We start from the raw sequence: 19,045 nt of genomic DNA on the forward strand, positions 1-19,045 counted from the left end.
CAGGGAGTTGCTGAGGACAGCAGGAGTCCAAACAGAGGAGTGTCGTTTGCGGAGGCTCTGAATGCAACAGCCAGGCACGTTCAAGTTCAGCTTGGCCCTGGGATGAGAGGCAAGAAGCAAGACAGGAGGCGTAGGGAGATTATATCCTAAGGGTCCTCTGTGCCCTGCTGAGGACTCTGAAGGTTGTCCCAGGATAGGGGGGAGCTCTCGTCATGTTCCATCCAAGAGGCCACGAGCTGAGCTCCATCGCCAATTTTTATTAGTGGTGGAGGGGTGAGGCGTGGAGGCAGAGGCCCCCATGGAGACCCCACCCTGGTGATGGGCGGCACAAGGCCAGAACCAGGGCAGTGACCATGTGGAGAAGAACAGGAAAAGGTTTGATGTTTTAAGGAGGTAGAATGAGAAAAACTTGGTAAAGGATTCAAAAAATGGGGGAATCTAGAATGTTCTCTTGGTTTCCCTGTCTTGAGTCCCTGGCTGGTGGCGGCACTCATACTGAGGCTGGAGAATCTCAGGGCGGCCCTGGGTGAGGCAGAGAGCATGGGGTTCCCACCGGACTTGCTATGTTTCAGGCTCCTTAGGAACCCTTTGTGGGGCGTGGAAATGTAGATGTGGGGGTGAGCGGTGCATGGGTAGCGAGACTGCCCCTGGGTAGTGAGTCTTAAGGACGACTGTTCTCTTGACCTTGATGTCCTTGTGTCCATGTTATTACCTCTGTCCGGAAACCTCCTTCCCTCGCGATCTTCCCCACCTGCTGGGAAGATTGAATTCCTCCATTAATGCTTTATTGTCCTTTATTACCCTCACCAGTGTCCACCGTGAGCCATAACAGGAAAGGAATCTTCAATGGCATGTGTTAGAGATGGTCAGACAGACTTTATTCAGGACCATTGTGACTGGGGTAGAGTCCCCTGCGGTGGGGTTTTCAGTGGGGGAGAGACTGGGCTCATCTCTGAAGACAACATGGGCGTTTCTAGCCAAGGGGCAGGGTAGGGGGTCAGAGGATGGGAATATATGCAGAGGAAACATGGGTAAGTCGGGTTCTGGCTGAACCAACCTAACAGCCTTCTTTGCTGAAGACAGGGTGATCTGGTATCACATGGGGATGATGAGAGATGAGGAACCCAATGTCAAAGGTGACCAGACATCCAGGCTGTAGGGTTAGGATAAGGGTTAGGCTGACAAAAAAGGTTTTTGCTGAAACTGGCTTTCAGTAAGGAAGTTCCCAGACAGGTCCAGGAGAAGGCTCAGGAGCCTGAAGAAAGGGTCATGCGCAACGTCTCTTTGGGACCCCCTGGAGCAGGGCGCATGTCTAATTCTCACCCAGCTCTCTAGGACTGAGCAGAGCTGGGGCGTGTGGCAGATACTCTGAGTTAAACAGGAAGGCACAGTGGTAACCGTGTGACATTTACTGAATGGGCCCTGGTCTATTTGTCATCTGGTGACATTTAGAAGAAAACCACCGGGCCCCTGAAAGAGCTCCTGTTTGTTCCTGCTCCTCCGAGATGACCTCTCCATCTCCTCCTCCAAAATCCCTAAGCTTTGTGAGCGGCTTAATGCTTTAGTAGAGCCTTTTCTTTCATCCGGAGAACCTAAGCGCCGCTATCAAACACATAGCCAAGTGGGGACGGTAGGAGAACAAAAGGAAGCCGCGGCGAGCCTCGTCTGGGAGAGGCTGGCCGCGTGGGACGCATGCGCACTTGTCTCCCCGCCCACCCCAGCAACTGGCGGTTCACCTGTGGAAGCACAGCGAAGCTCTGGAGGCGCTGGAGACGGGCATCCGGGGCTCGCGGCGGCTGGAGAACCTGTGCCGGGACTTCGAGCTGCAGAAGGTGTGCTACCTGCCGCTCAACACCTTCCTGCTGCGCCCGCTGCACCGCCTCGTGCACTACAAGCGGCTGCTGGAGCGCCTGTGCAAGCACCACCCGCCGCACCACGCTGACTTCCGGGACTGCCGAGGTGAGCGGGGGGCGGGGCGCCGCGGGGGGCGGGGCGCCGCGGGGGGGCGGGGCGCCGCGCGGGACCAGAGAGGTTGAGGGGCGCGCCCGGAGTCACACAGCGGGAGAGCAGATGGCTCGGAGCCCGGACCCAGACCCCATGTTCTTGACCGTCCTGTGCTAGTGTCCTGACGCTGTCACTCTCCGTGTCGCGCTCTCGGCACCGGGGCAGGTACCGCACCAGGTATCTTAGTGACACCGGTGCCTTCGCTCCTTTAGCAACCAGCAACAACAGGAGTACTGCTACCCCACTTTACAGAGGAGATACCTGGGCTGCCGGTATCTCTCTCCTAAGCTATTATGAACACCTGCCATCTGTCACCTCTTTTTCTAAATGTACCTCTCACTCTCGTGCTTAAAACCTGGGTAACCTCTGGTTCCCTCAGACTGCAGTTAAATCTTCCTGATCTGGCTCCTGGCTGGTCTCTCCTACAGCAGGTACTCATTGAGCACCTGCTGTGTACTAAGCATAGGAGAGAGAATAACCCGGATGTGGCCCCCACTCACAGGACCAGCTAGTGGCCACAGAGGGCAGGACATCTGGGCAGTGACTGACCTATGACCTGACCCAGCCCCCAGAGCCCAGGGGGAGCTTTCTGAAGGAAAGGTTATGGTTTTTTAAAGATATTTATTAGACAGAGATCACAAGTACGGAGAGGAGGAAGCAGGCTCCCTGCCGAGCAGAGAGCCTGATGTGGGGCTCGATCCCAGGACCCTGGAATCATGACCTGAGCCAAAGGCAGAGGCTTTAACCCACTGAGCCACCCAGGTGCCCTGAAGGAAAGGTTATTTTAAGTTTTTATCTAATGTATAAAGTAAAGGAATTTTCTTGGATAGACTTGGGAACAACACATACAGAGGCCCACAGGGGACAGAGACTGTGGAACATTACAGAAAGTAGAAGTTCTATATAGAACACAGAGAGATAGCAGCAGAAACGAGACTGGCAAAGTAAACAGAGCCCAGGCCCCCTGGGGTCTCATAAATCCCACAAGACTGCAAGGAAGAGCAAAGGGGAAGACTGGGAGGGTTTTAAGGAGGGAATGGGGCTGTGGGGCTTGTTGCAGAAAAGTCGATCCTTTGGTATCCTAGGATATGTAGACAAAACTTACAGATGAGGTTTTTAAATATTTTTTTAAATTTTTTTAAAGATTCATTTGTTTGCGAGAGTGTGCATGTGTCCGCAGGGGGAGGGGCACAGGGAGAGGGAGAAGCAGATTCCCCACTGAGCGTGGAGCCCAGCGGGGGCTCAATCCCAGCAGAGCCAAAAGGCAGACACTTAATCAGCTGTGCCGCCCAGCCCCGACCCCCGCCCCCACCACTGACAAGTATTTCCTGACGAAAATATCTAAACGCTCAGCTCCTATGGATTTACGTAAACTAAAGTCACTCTAGTTTGGGCATCAGCTCCTTTTCCATATCAGATACGTCCCCGCGTGAGGGAGATGTGCCCAGGCTCCAAAATCTGCCTTTTGCAGTCATCTTGGTAAATGGGATAATTGGTGCAGAAGGAAGAACCCCGGGGGGGGGTGGTGCGGTGCGGTGCCGGATGTCACGTGCTCCAGAATGTCACACTATCAGTAGGGTCTCTCCTTTGCCCCAGATTTTCTGTGGCCTCCCTGTGCTCTGTTCTTCCCGGGTAACAGGAGGCGGGTAGAAACCTCTGCCCCAGGGAAAAATTCCAGGTCTCCTCCTGCTTCTTCCCCTACGGTTTGCCTCTCTGTGCCCAGTGATTCCGACAGGACAGCCGTCCCCCACGTAGCCACAAAGGGATCTTTTACATTTCTAGAATGCATTTGGGAAACTCCAGTAAATACACAATGCCAATTTTTTTATTTGTGAAAAATTTGTATTAGGAATAGCAGTGTTTCCCCCCAGGAGGATGGCTTCTAACTTAGTTTAGCTACTGGGGGATGGGACCCAGAGGGCTGATACTGGGGTGTGGTGGCGGGGGGGACCCCGGTCTGCCACTCATGCCACCGTGTCTGTGTTCGCTTCGTTAGCTGCTCTGGCAGAGATCACTGAGCTGGTGGTCCAGCTTCACGGTACGATGATCAAGATGGAGAACTTCCAGAAGCTGCACGAACTCAAGAAGGACTTGATCGGCATCGACAATCTCGTGATTCCAGGAAGGGTAAGCTGCTGCGGGAGCCAAGCCAGCGAGGCAGTGTTTCAGTGACTTACATTTGAACCTTCTGAATCTGGACTCTGGTTTAAGACCCCCTCCTCCCAATGAAGTGGCTTCCTTCCAGCTACAAGGCAACTGGGAAAGGCGCCTTGATGGTGACAGAATCACTAGAAAATTCTGAGTCAGAAGGAGATAAGCAAGCCTTTGACCACCTGGTCTACTATTTCTCCTTACCTGTTGATTGGCTAATTTTCTTTCCTCCCACCATATCTGGAGAAGAATTGAGGTAGCTTATTTTAGTTTTTAAAAGTTAGGGAAATGGAAATGGAAGCCAAGGGAAAACAAACAAACAATGGGGCAAAATGGTGATACAGTCGTGCAAGAAAATTAGCGCCCCAAAGCACGTAAATTCCTGTATAAGGATGAAAAGGAGTTTTAAGAGATGCAGTTTACTGTGCATGACATAATTTTTATTTTTTTTATTTTTTTTAAAGATTTTATTTATTTATTTGACAGAGAGAGATCAGAAGTAGGCAGAGAGGCAGGCAGAGAGAGAGAGAGGAGGAAGCAGGCTCCCTGCGGAGCCCGATGCGGGACTCGATCCCAGGACCCTGAGATCATGACCTGAGCCGAAGGCAGCGGCTTAACCCACTGAGCCACCCAGGCGCCCCGCGACATAATTTTAATTTAGAATTAAAATAAGGTTTTAGGCCGAACATGGTTCTAGGAGAGATTCGCGTTCACTTGAGCTGTTAACCTTCCCCCGGCCGCGCGGGGAAGCAGGGCTTCGCTGCACGCGCGTGCACACCCCTTCCGGGCCAGGGGGACATGAACACACAGGGAACCTGCCTGCTTCTGATTCTTTTCCTAAGAAGCCATCACTGCCCAGGGATCAAAAAATATTAGGCGGTATATCCACTCTGTCTGGGATCATTATCCCTAGGGCTGCACCGTTTCAAGGTACACATGACCCGGTGCTTCAGAGAGAATTTTGGTGCCTTTGGTCTGTTGCACATCTGCCTTTTTTTTTTTTTTAAGATTTATTAGAGAGAGAGAGCACATGCACACGTGAGCAGTGGGCAAGGGCAGAGGGAGAGAGAGTCTCCAGCAGATTCCGCACGGAGCACAGAGCCCCATGCAGGGCTCGATCTTACAACCCTGAGATCATGACCTGAGCCGCCCACCCCCATATCTGCTGCTCCTCGGACAGGTGCTCTGTCCAGTTTGCCAGGGGCTTTCCGTCCTGGCTGCCAGGCAGCTTTTCCGGAAACTTGAAGTCTGTAATGTGGGGAAGACGAGGGAACCTGCCCGTGTGTTTGGGTCTCTGACAGGAGAGCCCAGTTACAAAACTGATGGAACACTAGTCGCGAGAGATGGTCAGAAGAGTTGTATGTGGGGCGTGACAGGTGGAAACGAAAGCCAGAGCTTGCATCAGCTCTGCCAGGGAGAACATTCTAGTGGGCTTCATGTAAGAAGCACATTTACCCAGCTACAAGGAAGCCGTGCCATTACTGAGATTGTCTCTTAACTTTGGATGTTCTAGAATACGTAGCCTATTATGCTACCTGGTGAACAGAGCCTACCCATAAAGAATTTTTTGGCCTCACGTTGCATTCCCTGCTCCGTGGGGAGTCCGCTTCTCCTCCTGCCCTCCTCCCACACACACCCTGCTTGTGCTCACTCTCAAATAAATAAAATCTTAAAAAAAAAATTTTTTTTTTTTTTTTTTTTGCGGCAAGGCCCCCATTGGTACCATGTGAAGAAGAGCAGATTAGAGCAGGAAGTCGCAGGCTCAGGTCCTCGCTCCGCCAGACCTCGGTGTTTCAACCAACCAGAATGTTCCTTCCTTTCTGTAGCACGGGCGTCCTATGCTGTCCCTTATAGGCCATGAGGATCAAATGAGATTTAATGTGTAAAAATAGCAAATGTGACTCTCCTTCCCCCACCTGTAGTTACTTGAAGAGATTAAGGGTAGCATCGTGGAGGAAGGCCTGTGGCTAAGTACAGGTTCTGTCACTGATCCCGGACAGGTTTCTAAGTCACTTTGCTCCTCGGTTTTTTCTCTGAAAAATGGGACAACGTTGAACTTGAGGCTCCTCTACAATGCCAGTATAAGACTCCTACTGTGTGCTCGGGATTATTTAGGGGAAGTTGGAGCTGGGGAGTTGGGGAGCTGGTGACCGACTGCATTATATTCATGTCCCGTGTGTCCATCAACTAGCCTCAGGTCTACCCTGAATGAATCGGAGAGGAAGGAATCACAGGCCCTCCGGGGAACAAATAACCCCCCATGGCTGGGAGGAAAGCTCTGATTTGTCTCTAAGTAGAATTTCAAAAATGGAGACTTAAAGGGGAGACGCCCCCCTTGGCTGCTGCAGCGTGAGTCTGGCAGGGCCGAATCCGCTCACCTTCCTGCTGGGGTCAGTCCGCGATGGTATCACATCCTGGAGGGTGGGACTTCCCCCCTCCACCCCAGGCTACCCCAGGCCACCCCAGGTGTACTTGGGCCGGAGTCAGCCCCCCGATGGTGTTTATCCTAAGAACTGGGTGCCTGGGGGAGAGCTTGTCCTGGGCCAGCCTTCCGGTTAGAGGAGCATAGTCAGAAAGGAAGCAGGCTCTGGCGGTGGGTGAGGTCCGTTTGGGAAAACTCAGAGGTGTGGACTGGATTTCCCTCCGGAGGGAAGCAGCTTTGCTCTCAAGGATATTTGGGGCCGTCCTCCCACCGCCTCCTGTGGTTTAAAAAGAAAAATTTTAGACACGGGACATTTTCCCTCCCCTGTGTCGGACCTTGATATCGGAGTCCACAGCCCTTCTCCCCACCGCTGGAGCACCCCCCAACCCAGGAACACAGACGGGGCTCCCCCGTCTTCCTGCAGCCAGTGTCCCAGGGCACCTCATCTCCCGCAGAGAAAGCAGTCAAGCTCCCACAGATCTGTTAGAAAACGCACCTGTTGCAGCAGGTTTGAGTCCCGGTCCCATCCTTGGCTGCCTGGTAGTGGTGCACCCCCCCACCCGACAGCATTTCCTCGGATCGCATTGTTGATGTCTGATAGCATCCATCCCAAATTCCTGCAAGGATCTATGATGTGTCCCTTTGTTGGTCCCCAAAACACGTACATCGGTGAAACTGCCGGCAGACATGGTCTTTGATCCATATTTCATTAAAAAAGCAGAGTTGAGTCAGTCTGTGCCAAAGTCTATAGAATCAAAATGAGTTGGCTGAGGCCCTGGCTCGGTAGCTGCTCTGAGCATGGAAAAATCTGGTGGCAGGTGTTCCAGAAGTCTGTTGATAACGTAGCAAACTATTCGGACATGTCATGGCTGAAAACAGCTTTTCCTAGAGGTCATGGACCTCTAGAGGCTGAAAACAGCTGTTCCGTAGAGGTCATGACTCACCGTGAGTCAGGAACTGGGCGGGGTTCAGCCAGGGGATTCTTCCGCTCCCTGTGCACGGACAGGGGTCCCAGACGGGCTGGCCTGGCCTGGAGGGTCAGAGGCTGACACCTGGCAGCGACATCTGGAGGCTCGGCTGGAACTGACTATGCACCAGGGAGCCCATGAGAAGCCCAACCGGCCCTCGGTTCAGGCTGGTCTTAATGCTGTGCGCCGCTCAGGGTCCCACGAGCAAGTGTTCCTAGGGACAAAGCAAAGGCTACATGTGGTCTTATGACCTCATCCTGGAAGTCACATAGTGGCAGGTCCACACGCTGTTGGTCAAATCAGTCACCAGCCCACCCATATCGAAGGGAAGCAGAGCCCCCACCTCCACAGGAGGACTGTGAAAAACATCAATGAACTTGCAGCCCTGGGTTAGAAGTAGCATGGTGGAGAACAGTTTAGTGGCTCCTTAAGAAGTTAACATAGAATTTCCCCAGGACCCAGCAATTCCAGTCCTTAGTATATAGCCAGAAGAATTGAAAACAGGTATTCCAACAACAACAACAAATTTTTTTAAACATTTTATTTATTTATGTTTGAGAGAGAAAGAGGGAGAGCATGAGCAGAGGGGAGAGGCAGAGGGAGAAGCAAGCTTCACACTGAGCAGGGAGCCTGATGCGGGGCTTGATCCCAGGACCCTGAGATCATGACCTGAGCCAAAGGCAGACGCTTACCCAGGCGCCCCCTCAAACAAAACCTTGAATGTGAATGTCCATAACTACACTGTCGTAGCCAAAAAACCCCAAGTGTCCATCCTCAGGTGAATAGACGAGCACAGTGTGATGTGTCCATACAAGGAAATAGCCACGGGAAGGAGGGGAGATCTGATATGTACCCCCATGTGCATGAAACTTGCAAACACACCAAGGGGAAGAAGGCGCAAAACAAAACTTCATATATGACAAGACAGAATTTATAGGAAATATCCAGAATGGGCAAATCCATTAAAAAAAAAAAATTGGTGGGAGCCAGGTGCTTAGGGAAAGGCAGGAGTGGGGAGTGACTGCCTGAGGGCCACCGGGTTTCCTTTTGGGTGATGAAAATGTCCAGACCTGGAGAGTAGCAATGCGTACACTTTCTGGATGCACTAAAGGTCACAAACGGTCATTTTTATGTGTATTTTACAAGAAAAAAATTTTGTGAGGTTTAGAGTTTTAATTTTTTTTTTTTTAATTTTTGAAGTGCCCCCAAGTGACCTGGGCCCCCAGTTGTTTATTAATCTGGGAGGAGGAATTCCTTGGACACGTTTGCTTCTGGCTGTTTTATCCCAGAGCAGTTACTGGTTTCCAGAAACCAGAGCTGTGAGTCACAGAGCGATCCTGGGTTCGGAGTAACTCCCCTCTGGCTTCTGTGTCTTCCCAATGCCCTGACCACCCCCCCAACCATGCATGTGGCGGGAGACCCTACTACCCCCCACCTTCCACTGCACACCCCCACCCCGCTCGCAGCACTGGCCATGGAGCCACAGTGTCGTGGCCTCTGAGCACTGGTTTCTCTGCGCGGAGCCCATCGGAGCGCCCGCCTTGTGGGTTCCTGGGAGGGACAGCAGCACTCAGTGAACGGTAACTAGAATTGCTGTGGTTCTCCACGGAACCCAGCGTGGCAAGAGGACGCGGGCTCGCGCGCCGCCGCCAACCCCCGGGCTCTGTTTGCTCCACAGGAGTTCATCCGCCTGGGCAGCCTCAGCAAGCTCTCCGGCAAGGGACTCCAGCAGCGCATGTTTTTCCTGGTAAGTGCCGAGAGCCGTCGGTCTTCAGGGTGATGGGGGGCCCCACAGGGGTCATGGGGCCGGGCCCGGGCCACCAGGGAGGCAGGAGGAGCAGCTGCGGTCGCTGCGGAGCAGCTGCCCTGCAAGATTCTGAAGACGCAGTCTGTGCACCTGTGGGTTCAGGGGAGCCCATCCGTCTCAGCTGCACTTGTCCTTGCTCCTCTAGTTCAATGACGTCTTGCTGTACACGAGCAGGGGGCTGACGGCCTCGAATCAGTTTAAAGTCCACGGACAGCTCCCGCTGTACGGCATGACCGTGAGTATGCGCCATGGGCATGCGATCCCCACCCCTCTGGTGCGCTGCCTGCAGGAGGCAGGCCGAGCTAGAGGAAGGGGGAGGCCGCGACCTGAAGAAGGGGAGGGAGGGGTGGAACTAGGCCCCTTGGCCCTGTTCGGGCTCCCTGAGAGGGGCTTGGGACACGGCTCCTCCTGCATGTGAGATGTCCGGGCAACCTCCTTCTAGAATCAAGTGAGGAAGCGAGCTGTCATGGCCATGAGGTAGGCCTGGTCCCGGGACCCCTGAAAGAGTGTTCTTACCAGCCCCTAGAGCAGGGGAGCCCACCCCTCGAGCAGGGGCCGCCTGTCCGCCACCGGGTAGAGGGAAGTTTATGGGCACTGCCAAAAAGCAATTCCGTGCCTTTGTGGTTCCTTTGAGCCATAGCCAGTTCGGGGAGCGTTTGAAAATGCACTGCGTGTCCCACTTGCCTCTTGGCAGTAACACGATGCACACTCGTCCCACAGATCGAGGAAAGCGAGGACGAGTGGGGTGTGCCCCACTGCCTGACCCTCCGGGGCCAGCGGCAGTCCGTCGTCGTGGCGGCCAGGTAAGGCGGACGCCCGACCCCTCCCGTCGGCCCCTTTCCCTGCCGGGCTCTGAAAAGCTGTCCCCCGCCTCTTCAGCTCCAGGTCCGAGATGGAAAAGTGGGTTGAGGATATCCAGATGGCCATTGATTTGGCAGAGAAAAGCAGCGGCCCCACTCCTGAGTTCCTGGCCAGCAGCCCCCCTGACAACAGTAAGTGTGGGCCGGCGGGGGGAGTCTCCTAGTGCTTGATGGCATGGGCACACCACCTCCAGGAGCTGGCCTTGGAGGGGGCACAGCCCCGGCTCACGGAGCGGGGACAGCCTGTTCCATTCCCGGCAGCTCCCATCTCTGTGACGGACGTTTGTGTTTAGTCTTCTTTATTCCTAATTTTTATGACATATGTACAAAATCATGTAATTGGAAGTTTATAGGATAGAAAACAAAGAAGGCCCTCTGACCCAAGTACTTCTATATAGCTGCTGTGATCGATTGGACACATCTTACTTCTTCCATGTACGTTTTTTTCCGGTTTTATTTAAATTCCAGTTAGTGAACGTACTGTGCAATATTGGCTTCAGGAGCAGAATTCGGTGGTTCATGAGTTGCACAGAACACCCGGTGCGCATCACGAGTGCCCTCCCGGGTGCCCATTCCCCATCCAGCCCATCTCGCCACCCACCTCCCTCTGGTCACCCTCAGTCTGTCGTCTGTAGTTGAGTCTCTTATGGTTTGTCTCCTGCTTTCTCCCCCTCCCGTATGTTTATGTTTTGTTCCTTGAGTGAAATCATATGGTGTTGGTCCTCTGACTTGTTTCACTTCGCACAGTATCCCCCAGGTTCATCCACATCCTTGCCAATGGCAAGCTCTCACCTTTGTGACGGCCGCGTAATATTCCGGTGGCTAGATCGCCAGCTCTTCTTCGACCCAAAAGACACCTGGGTTCTTTCTGTAGTTTGGCTGTCGTTGATAGACATTTGTGTTTCATAACCCTAAAAATCAAGGAACTTCCACCCACTCAAACACCCCTTAGAACAGTGCTACCGCCGGCAGTAGGGAGAGGACCCGAGGCCGTCTGACCGGGCGAACACCCCAGGCCTCAGTGCCCAGGTGTGTTCGGGGCTCCCTGGCAGAGGGGCTGACAGGGTGGGACCCGGACGAGGAGATGGCTGCTAGTGTGACCTCCTGCTCGGGGCGGGGTGCAGGGGGCTCCCCAGCTGAATGCCCTCGGCCGTCCTGTCCCATCTGGCACCCAGGAGGGTCCGGGAGGGTCCTTCTCCTGGCCAGCAGAGATCCGAAGCACAGCCTTTTGTCACACCGCACAGAGTCCCCGGACGAGGCCACGGTGGCGGACCAGGAGTCGGAGGATGACCTGAGCGCCTCGCGCACGTCGCTGGAGCGCCAGGCCCCGCCCCGCGGCAACACGACGGTACATGTGTGCTGGCATCGCAACACCAGCGTCTCCATGGTGGACTTCAGCGTCGCCGTGGAGGTGTGGATCACATCCTGTGTTCTCCGGGCCCCCGAAGCTGTGGTCGTCCCCCTCCCGGTGCTGGTCACTGGTGCTCAGGAAGGTGGGGGAGGGGGACACGGCAGGGCCAGGTCGGACCACGGAGCCGTGTGGGCTCCGGCTGCCCCCGCCCCCGCTGCCGGGCTGCCATGAGCAGAGGCGCTGGATTGCCTTCTTCACACCTGGAAACCTGAGTTCTGAGATGGACCTGGCCCAGGACATGTCACGGGAGACCCTGAGCCAGGGATGGCAGGGGCCAGCCAGTGGTGTTGGGGACAGTCCCTACGGACTGTCCGCGATCACTCTCTGGGGGTGACCATCACGGTTCCACGCTGCTTTTCCGGAGTCCCCCTGCGAAGGGGGCCGAAAGCCCGCGCCTGTTTCTGAAAGCGTCCTTGGGAGCACCCATGTGAGGGGCAGGCCCTGGGCCCCAGGTGCGCCACCCGGGACCTCCCCAGCACCCCTGGCACCAGGCCTTCCTGGGGCTGCCAGTGAACGGTCCCTCAGCTCCAACCCCAAGGGGACGGACGGACTCTGTCCTTCTGCCCAGCTCGCTGTACTCAGCGTCCTGCCTCCCTTCCCGCTTTGGAACTAGAGCTTCTCCCACGCACGGGGGGTTGGGGGCAGGTGAGGACTGTCAGGGGATTCAGGAACTTGGCAGGCTTGAAACTCCCTTTGCCAGCCTAGGAGCATGCAGGCCACTCCGGAACGCAGTGACCCCCATGTCAGGTAGGTCCTGGGAGCCGGGCACTGTAAGGCCAGATCCTCTGGGGCGACAGGCCTGCCCAGCGGCCTACGTGGTCAGGTGTGTGTAGTGAGCTGGTCAGCAAACCGGCCCGCAGGCCAGATCCAGGCCCGCCTTGGTCGATCCCAGCCCATGAACTAAGAATGGGGTCTGACGTTATCTGGTGACGACAATCTGACTTGGCCACTTGGCCTGATAAGCTCAGACTGCAGACTGTCCGGCCCGTCGGGGACGTCCACCGGCCCCCCGAGAGGGGACCGCAAGCCCCGCGGTGTGTGGGTTTAAGATAGCAATAATGTAGGTGAACCCCTGGCCCTTGCCACATACCCCTCCCCAGGCCCTTTGGTCCCACTGGGCAATGGGGAGGAAGCGGCCATGCCTTCCAGCCCGGCTCCGCTGCTGCTGAGCACCCCCCCCCCCCCGCAATGGACCCTCTTCCCCTCATATCTCCTGCAGGACCCCCACGGGTGGAGGGGAATACGGGCGATAGCTGGGGAAGGCGTGAAGATGTGCTGGGCGCGACCCGGAGGTGGTAGGGAAGCCAAGAGCATGGGGGCGGGGGGCGGGGGGCGGTCCACATGAGACGTAGGAGTCCCCGCGGAGAGGGCCCATGGAGCATTCTCGTGTTTTAGATCGGAGTTGGCAGGCGTTAGAGGCCTGGGGAGAGGCAGGCAGGGACCAGGAGGGAAGGGAAAGCACGGAGAGGGAGAATCGGGGTGGGGAGGGTTCTGGCTCTCCTGGTTGCCACATCGCATTCCCCCCAACTGGTTCCCACCAGGGCCGCTTACCCTGCCGGGCTGCTGGGAGCTGAGGAAGGGCCCCACCATGCCTCATCCCCAGCTTCCGGTATTGGCCACCATCCTTGGTGTCTCTTGGCTTACAGACGCATCACCCCAATCTCAGTCTCTGTCTCATGGGGAGGTGTCCCTGTGTCCGTGTTCAGGTGTCGTGAGGACATTGGGTACTGCCTTAGGGCCACCCTACTCCAGGAGGACCCATCTGAACTCTGACACCTGTGGAGACCATAGTTCCAAATAAGGCCCCTTTGGAATGAAACAGAACCTTGGGCGGGGGGGGGGGGGGGAAATGCAACGCGATCCAGAATAAAGACTGAGCAGCAGCGTGTGCCAGGACGAGGGCAGAGCACAGAGGCCTTCCCTCCGCTGGGGAGTCCAGGAGCAGAGGCTTCTGGGAGGGGAGCGAGGTGACGGGGCCGCAGCCGACTGGGGCTCAAGGATGTTGACCCACCCAGTAAAGGTGGCCGAGGAGAACTGGTCTGGTCGGACACAGACCGGAGTCCTCTGCCCGCAGGCTTCAGCCTCTCCAGAACAGAGGGCCGTGTGACCTGAGAAAGGGACAAGTGTAGCTGAGTAAAGCCGGAGTGAGGGGGTTTGCGTGCAGCTGTGACCCCAGCGGCCAATGAGACAGTGGGGAGCAGGGAAGGAGAACTCTGTTCAGAGAACATGGCATGTTCCAGAAAGGACAGACGGTGGTGGCGGCGGTTAGAACTTTCCCATGTGCCTGCCTGAACTTGGGTCACGGTGGGCCGCGGCATGCTGTGGGACCGGCCGCAAGAGGAGGACCTTCCGGGCTCCAGCTGGCGGGTGTGGGTTCGGTAGGCGAGGGCTCCCCCCTTGCCTTGGGTGTACTCAGCTCCGTGTGTGAGGCTCCCCCAGTCTTGCTTGCTGCCATCACCTGCTTGGCACTCCGAGCACCCCATTTTCTCGTCCTGTTCGCCCGTGGGTGACAGGCAGGGTGGGAACCCGCCTGTCTGTGGGTCTGTCTACCTCCAGTGCTCTTTCGGCCTGAGGCACCATTTGCTTCCGGTAGCCTCTGTCCCCCCATCAGACGGTAACTCCAGGCAGAGACACTTAAAATTCTTTAAGGTCCCTGGGCCCGGAGGCAAGAGAAAGAAGTTTGCATACCTTAAAAATGCGTGTTGGAAGAATAAAGTAGACTCAGGTGTATTTTTTGTTTTTTTGTTTTTTTGTTTTAATAATTTGCCCATTTGACCCCCGGGTTGGGAGTCTGTCCCCAGCATCCGTTTCCTGCCTCCTTCAGTCTCCAGGGTACTGAGGGACCGGCTGGTCAGGGCTGTGGACAGGCAGTCCCACGGTCTCGTTCCCGGTGCGGGGTCTGGGTGCGCAGCCTGTGCCCCAGGTGTCCCCCACCGGGCCTCCGAGCTGGGGAGCCCAAGCAGGACGCGTGGGGAAGGCCAGTGTGGTCCGGGGATGACTCTTCCTTGGGAGAGTCACATGTGCAGGGCCCTGGCGGACGCCTGCTAGGGCAGGCCGGCGTTCCGGCCATGGCCACTAGGTGGCGCGCAGCACCCGACAGCGTGTTGTCCTGGGGTGATGGGGCCTTTCCTGGGTTACCATTCGGGGCTCTGAAGTCGGAAATCGGGGAGCACCAAGCTCCCCCCGCACCCTGTAGGGAGGGTCCCTGGGTGAGAGGCAGCACTTCAGGAACTCTCCGTCTCCTCTCCGAGGGGCAGCAGGCACAGCGAGGAAGCGTGATGTGCTCCTACCTTCTACCTGGGGTACAGAGGTCACCGTTGGGGGGGCAGGAGGGTGCAAATTACCTGTCATTTAGGTGGGTGACAGCAGCTCAATCAGGTTCAGACTCTGCACCCACAGGGAGCAGAGGCCCCCTCCCTAAATTAGGGCAGAAGCAGGAAGCCTCGCCCGGAAACCCCATGAGGAGGCCCCCGGGACTGGAGGCCCCGGGAACTGTGTGTGTGTGTGTGTGTGTGTGTGCACGCGCGTGCACGCGCGCGCCCGCCCCCCCACCCCCACCCCACCCCACATTGTACTCCTGACAGGCGTGCTTGTCTTTCAGAATCAGCTGTCTGGGAATCTGCTGAGGAAGTTCAAGAACAGCAACGGGTGGCAGAAGCTGTGGGTGGTGTTCACTAACTTCTGCCTGTTCTTCTACAAGTCTCACCAGGTAAGTAAGGACCACAGCCCGGCGCAGTGGCCCTAAGGAGGCAGGGTTTGGGGGGTGGGTGCGGAGACAGGCTCACTCTGGAAGGATGAAGAACCCAAGCGCTCCAGCCACCCAGGCCCGTGAAGGCCACATCCCCGAGACCCTCGTTTCCAAAGTGAAGGCCGATGCTGTCCGCGTGCGGGAGGCGGCGCCGTGGCCTGGGGAAGGGTCACCGGGCTGGTGGCTGAACGCGGGAGAGGGGACGACTTCATTGAAGGCTGAGGGCCTTTAATGAATTCTGGGCCTCCTAGCTGGCCTGTGGGGCAAGACGCTGCAGCTAGGCCCCAGGGCCCGAGGCCGCCTCTCCAAAGCCCCCCGCTGTTGCCTCTGCCCAGGACAATCACCCCCTCGCCAGCCTGCCTCTGCTCGGCTACTCACTCACCATCCCCTCAGAGTCGGAGGACATCCACAAAGACTATGTGTTCAAGCTGCATTTCAAGTCCCACGTGTACTACTTCAGGGCTGAAAGCGAATACACATTCGAAAGGTAATGATCCCCACCCCTTCTCCCATCCAAGTACTAACCAGGCGCGACCCCGCTTAGCTTCCGAGATCAGACGAGATCGGGCCGTACACCCCCTCCCTTCTCCCAAGCGAGCCCAGTGGACGAGGCTCTTCTGGGGGCAGCTACTCACTGCCCACTGTGGGCCTGGGCATTTGCTCACTTCCAAAATGTCCTTGACCTTTGGGGGAGCCGGGTGAGGAGGATGGTCCCCCGGCCTGCCACCTGTATCCACCGCTGTTCTCGAAGAAGCAAGTGAAACTCTGACTTCTCTGGTTCAGTGTCAGCCCCTAACCTGTACAATGTTGAATTAATGCTCCCCAGGGCGCCCGTTTTGAAATCTCTAACATGCGTTTTAGTGTCTAGAGTATTCAGTCGGAATCTGCCAGATTGTGCCGCGGCTGGAGAGCCACCCGAGGAAGGGAGCAAATCCTCGTGCTTCTGAGGGTCACCTTTTTAGTAAGACTTCCTGTGGGCTAGAATGAGACCCAGGAGCTGTCCTTTTCAAAGATGGAAAGACCCAAACTATCCCATTTGACCGATTTCAGACAGTTCCTGAAATTTCAAGTAGAAATTCTGGTCCCTGGGGAACTGGATCCTGTATTAAAGCACCAGCTCGGGTGGGGTCGGGGTAGGGGGAGGTCCGCAGGCCCCAGAGCAGACAGGGCCAGGGGTCCCCAGCCCTCCTGGCCGTGCTGAGAGGACCAGAGTGTGTGTTCCTTCGGTATCCCCACATCACGTGAGCCTACAGGGTAGGACCCGGACCCAGTCGCCGGGAAGGGTAGTTACAGGGCAACGCACCGTGGGGGGAAACCAAGGCCCAGGCCTCCCCTCCGGCACTCCCTAGTACACTGCTTAGAAAAGTGGGCCCAGGCGACAGACTTCCCAAATCTGAGCCCAGACTGGGAACCCTGGACTGGTTGGGGGTCTTGTCACTGTGGTAGCAAGGGCCATTGAGCCTTGTAGTGACAAGACCCTAAAAAGACCAGTGATGAGAGAATTTCTACACAGCCTTACTACCCATTTCTCACCCTCGGCACTGATGACTCTGGAGACCATGTGGATCCCTGGAGGAACGGGAGGCCCCGGCCCACGCGTTAGAGGTTGGGGAGCAGCACCCTGGTCCCGACCCCTAGAGGCCATTTGGCGCCCCCTCATTGTGACACCCCAGAACACCTCCAGACCTTGTCCAGCAGAGACGGGGAGGCAGAAGGAGCGCACAGAGCGGGCCAGACCCCTCCATCCCGCTGCTCTACAAAGGAAGCGCCCCAGCCGTGGTTCTCAAACTGTTCCTTTGGTATACCTCACGGAACCCTTACCCTGGCTTTCGTGTACTTGGGTACCGAGAGTTCGTTCAAGAACCCGTTTGCTAAAATAGCACGTTGCAAACCGGGCACCGGCCTGCCGTGCTGTGTTTTTGTAAGTCATGAGGTTACGTGGAGTGTCGGGAAGCCGTTACAAGGGAAAAAAACACCCTGCGCAGGTTCAGAGAAAGTAGCCCTTGACCCTGCTCTCGTTCTCCGGTCGCAGGTGGATGGAGGTGATCCGCAGCGCGACCAGCTCCACCTCGCGCGCCCACGTCCTGAGCCACAGAGAGTCTCACGGGTACTGATGGCACGTCTGTCGCTGGGCTCGGCGGGGGCGGCTTCCCCGGGAGACACTGCCTGTCCTCTGTATTAACGAAGCCTAGTAAAATTAACACCTGTCTGGGAAACCGAAACCTGGTTTTACAGCAGCTCTCCTGTCTCCACAAAACCGTTTTTAACCTTGTCTTTCCGAGCTGTTCCGCGGTCTGAACGGAACAGGGCTCCCGCTGCGCCGGTCTTCCTCCGGGTGGCCTGTTCCCAGCACACGCCAGTGTTAACCCCGTGTCCCTAACAGTGCCAAATGACCGCTCCTCCGCAGCTGCACCTTTGAGGCAGTACGACCCCATCCGTTCAACCAAAAGACAGGGCAAGCGCTCTTTTTCTTAAAAAAAAAAAAAAAAAAAAAAAGTTTTCCAGTGTTTGTGATACAGCACAGTCTTAAGCAAATGAGATCATTTTCAGATTTCGTTTTTTCAATCTTTCTACTTTTATAATAATGTTATGATTTACTTCTTTGATTAATAGAAGCAGCTCGCCGCACGCTACGTACTTTCCCCTTTGGGGTTTTATGCTCCAGCAAAATGCTGTTCTTGGCACAAGGGGACCAAATTGCTTCCGTGATTCCTCTTTACAGAAGCATAGCGGGGTGGCCCAGATCCGGCTCGAGGTCTGCGCACTCGCTGTCCTAGGAGTGGTGTGTGCGCTGGGAGGTCCTCCACTGTGGTGTCTGCTGTCTGTCTCCCGAGCATGAGAACTTGTATGTCCGTGATCAGGGCCATTTGTGATACGTGACGGTTCCAGAGGGTCTCCATGAGCTTCCAGGGGCCGTGGAAGCCCCATGAACATGAGGGGCGCGGCCCTCCGTGCTCACCCCCATAGCCTGCACCTGTGGCTGGGGACCGCACAGTTGGTAGTAGTATATATTGTGCCTGTCTTCAAGAACATTCTTTCCTCCGCTTATATCCCCCCCCCCCACCCAGGCATGGGGTATCCACAGTATGACCTTGCGTATCCGCAACAGTCGGACTACACAGGGAACCGGGCTCTGGGACCTGCGGGGCCCGCTAGTCGAAATCTGCTTGCCTGTTCTCTGTGGAGAGCGGGTGGCTGCTATTCCCTTTCCGACCCAGTCCAGAGGGGGCGACCCACCCAGCCGCTGCCCGTACCCCAGCCCCACTGGCCGGTGCAGCGGAGCCGGCGCTGGTGGGCGTGGAGGCAGCGGCGGCCCCCATGGACGAGGAGCTCGAGACGCGTTCATCACTTGCCTTACGCTGTGTACCAGATGGTTTGAAAGTACTAACAAAAGGGAATAAAAATACCTCACGCCACAATCCAGCACACTGACGTTTTAAGGCAAAACATCACCCACCTTGTCTGGTCTTTATTTTCGTCCGATGCGGGCGGGTTGCGGGGACGGAGCGGCCCAGGAGTGGAGGTGGCTGGTCCTAGCGTGGGGGGGCGGGGGGCGGGGGACCTCGTGTGAGGCTGACGGCGTGAAACCGGGGAGGCGGAACCCTGGCGGGGCCTGTCCGTGGTTAGAAACTGACTAAAACTCAAGGGATGAACACAAAGCCAGGGAGGGGGGC

At 56.3% G+C, this 19,045-nt stretch overlaps 1 protein-coding gene across 4 annotated transcripts in view; it reads left to right on the top strand.

The window, feature by feature from the left end:
* FARP1 (FERM, ARH/RhoGEF and pleckstrin domain protein 1) overlaps nucleotides 1-18,823 on the top strand; it is a 273,217-nt gene extending 254,394 nt beyond the window's left edge. For all 4 annotated transcript variants that reach the window (XM_059377548.1, XM_059377549.1, XM_059377547.1 and 1 more), the window contains 10 exons: nucleotides 1,722-1,959; nucleotides 4,001-4,131; nucleotides 9,224-9,292; nucleotides 9,498-9,587; nucleotides 10,073-10,155; nucleotides 10,232-10,344; nucleotides 11,457-11,623; nucleotides 15,225-15,332; nucleotides 15,707-15,858; nucleotides 17,404-18,823. In XM_059377548.1, the coding sequence (XP_059233531.1) occupies nucleotides 1,722-1,959; nucleotides 4,001-4,131; nucleotides 9,224-9,292; nucleotides 9,498-9,587; nucleotides 10,073-10,155; nucleotides 10,232-10,344; nucleotides 11,457-11,623; nucleotides 15,225-15,332; nucleotides 15,707-15,858; nucleotides 17,404-17,485 (1,233 nt within the window). In that variant the 3' untranslated portion in view covers nucleotides 17,486-18,823. The remainder of the gene's footprint in view (nucleotides 1-1,721; nucleotides 1,960-4,000; nucleotides 4,132-9,223; nucleotides 9,293-9,497; nucleotides 9,588-10,072; nucleotides 10,156-10,231; nucleotides 10,345-11,456; nucleotides 11,624-15,224; nucleotides 15,333-15,706; nucleotides 15,859-17,403) is intronic.
* The last annotated feature ends 222 nt before the right edge of the window (nucleotides 18,824-19,045 follow it).

Source organism: Mustela nigripes, chromosome 15, assembly GCF_022355385.1.
Source record: "Mustela nigripes isolate SB6536 chromosome 15, MUSNIG.SB6536, whole genome shotgun sequence".
Taxonomy (NCBI): domain Eukaryota; kingdom Metazoa; phylum Chordata; class Mammalia; order Carnivora; family Mustelidae; genus Mustela; species Mustela nigripes.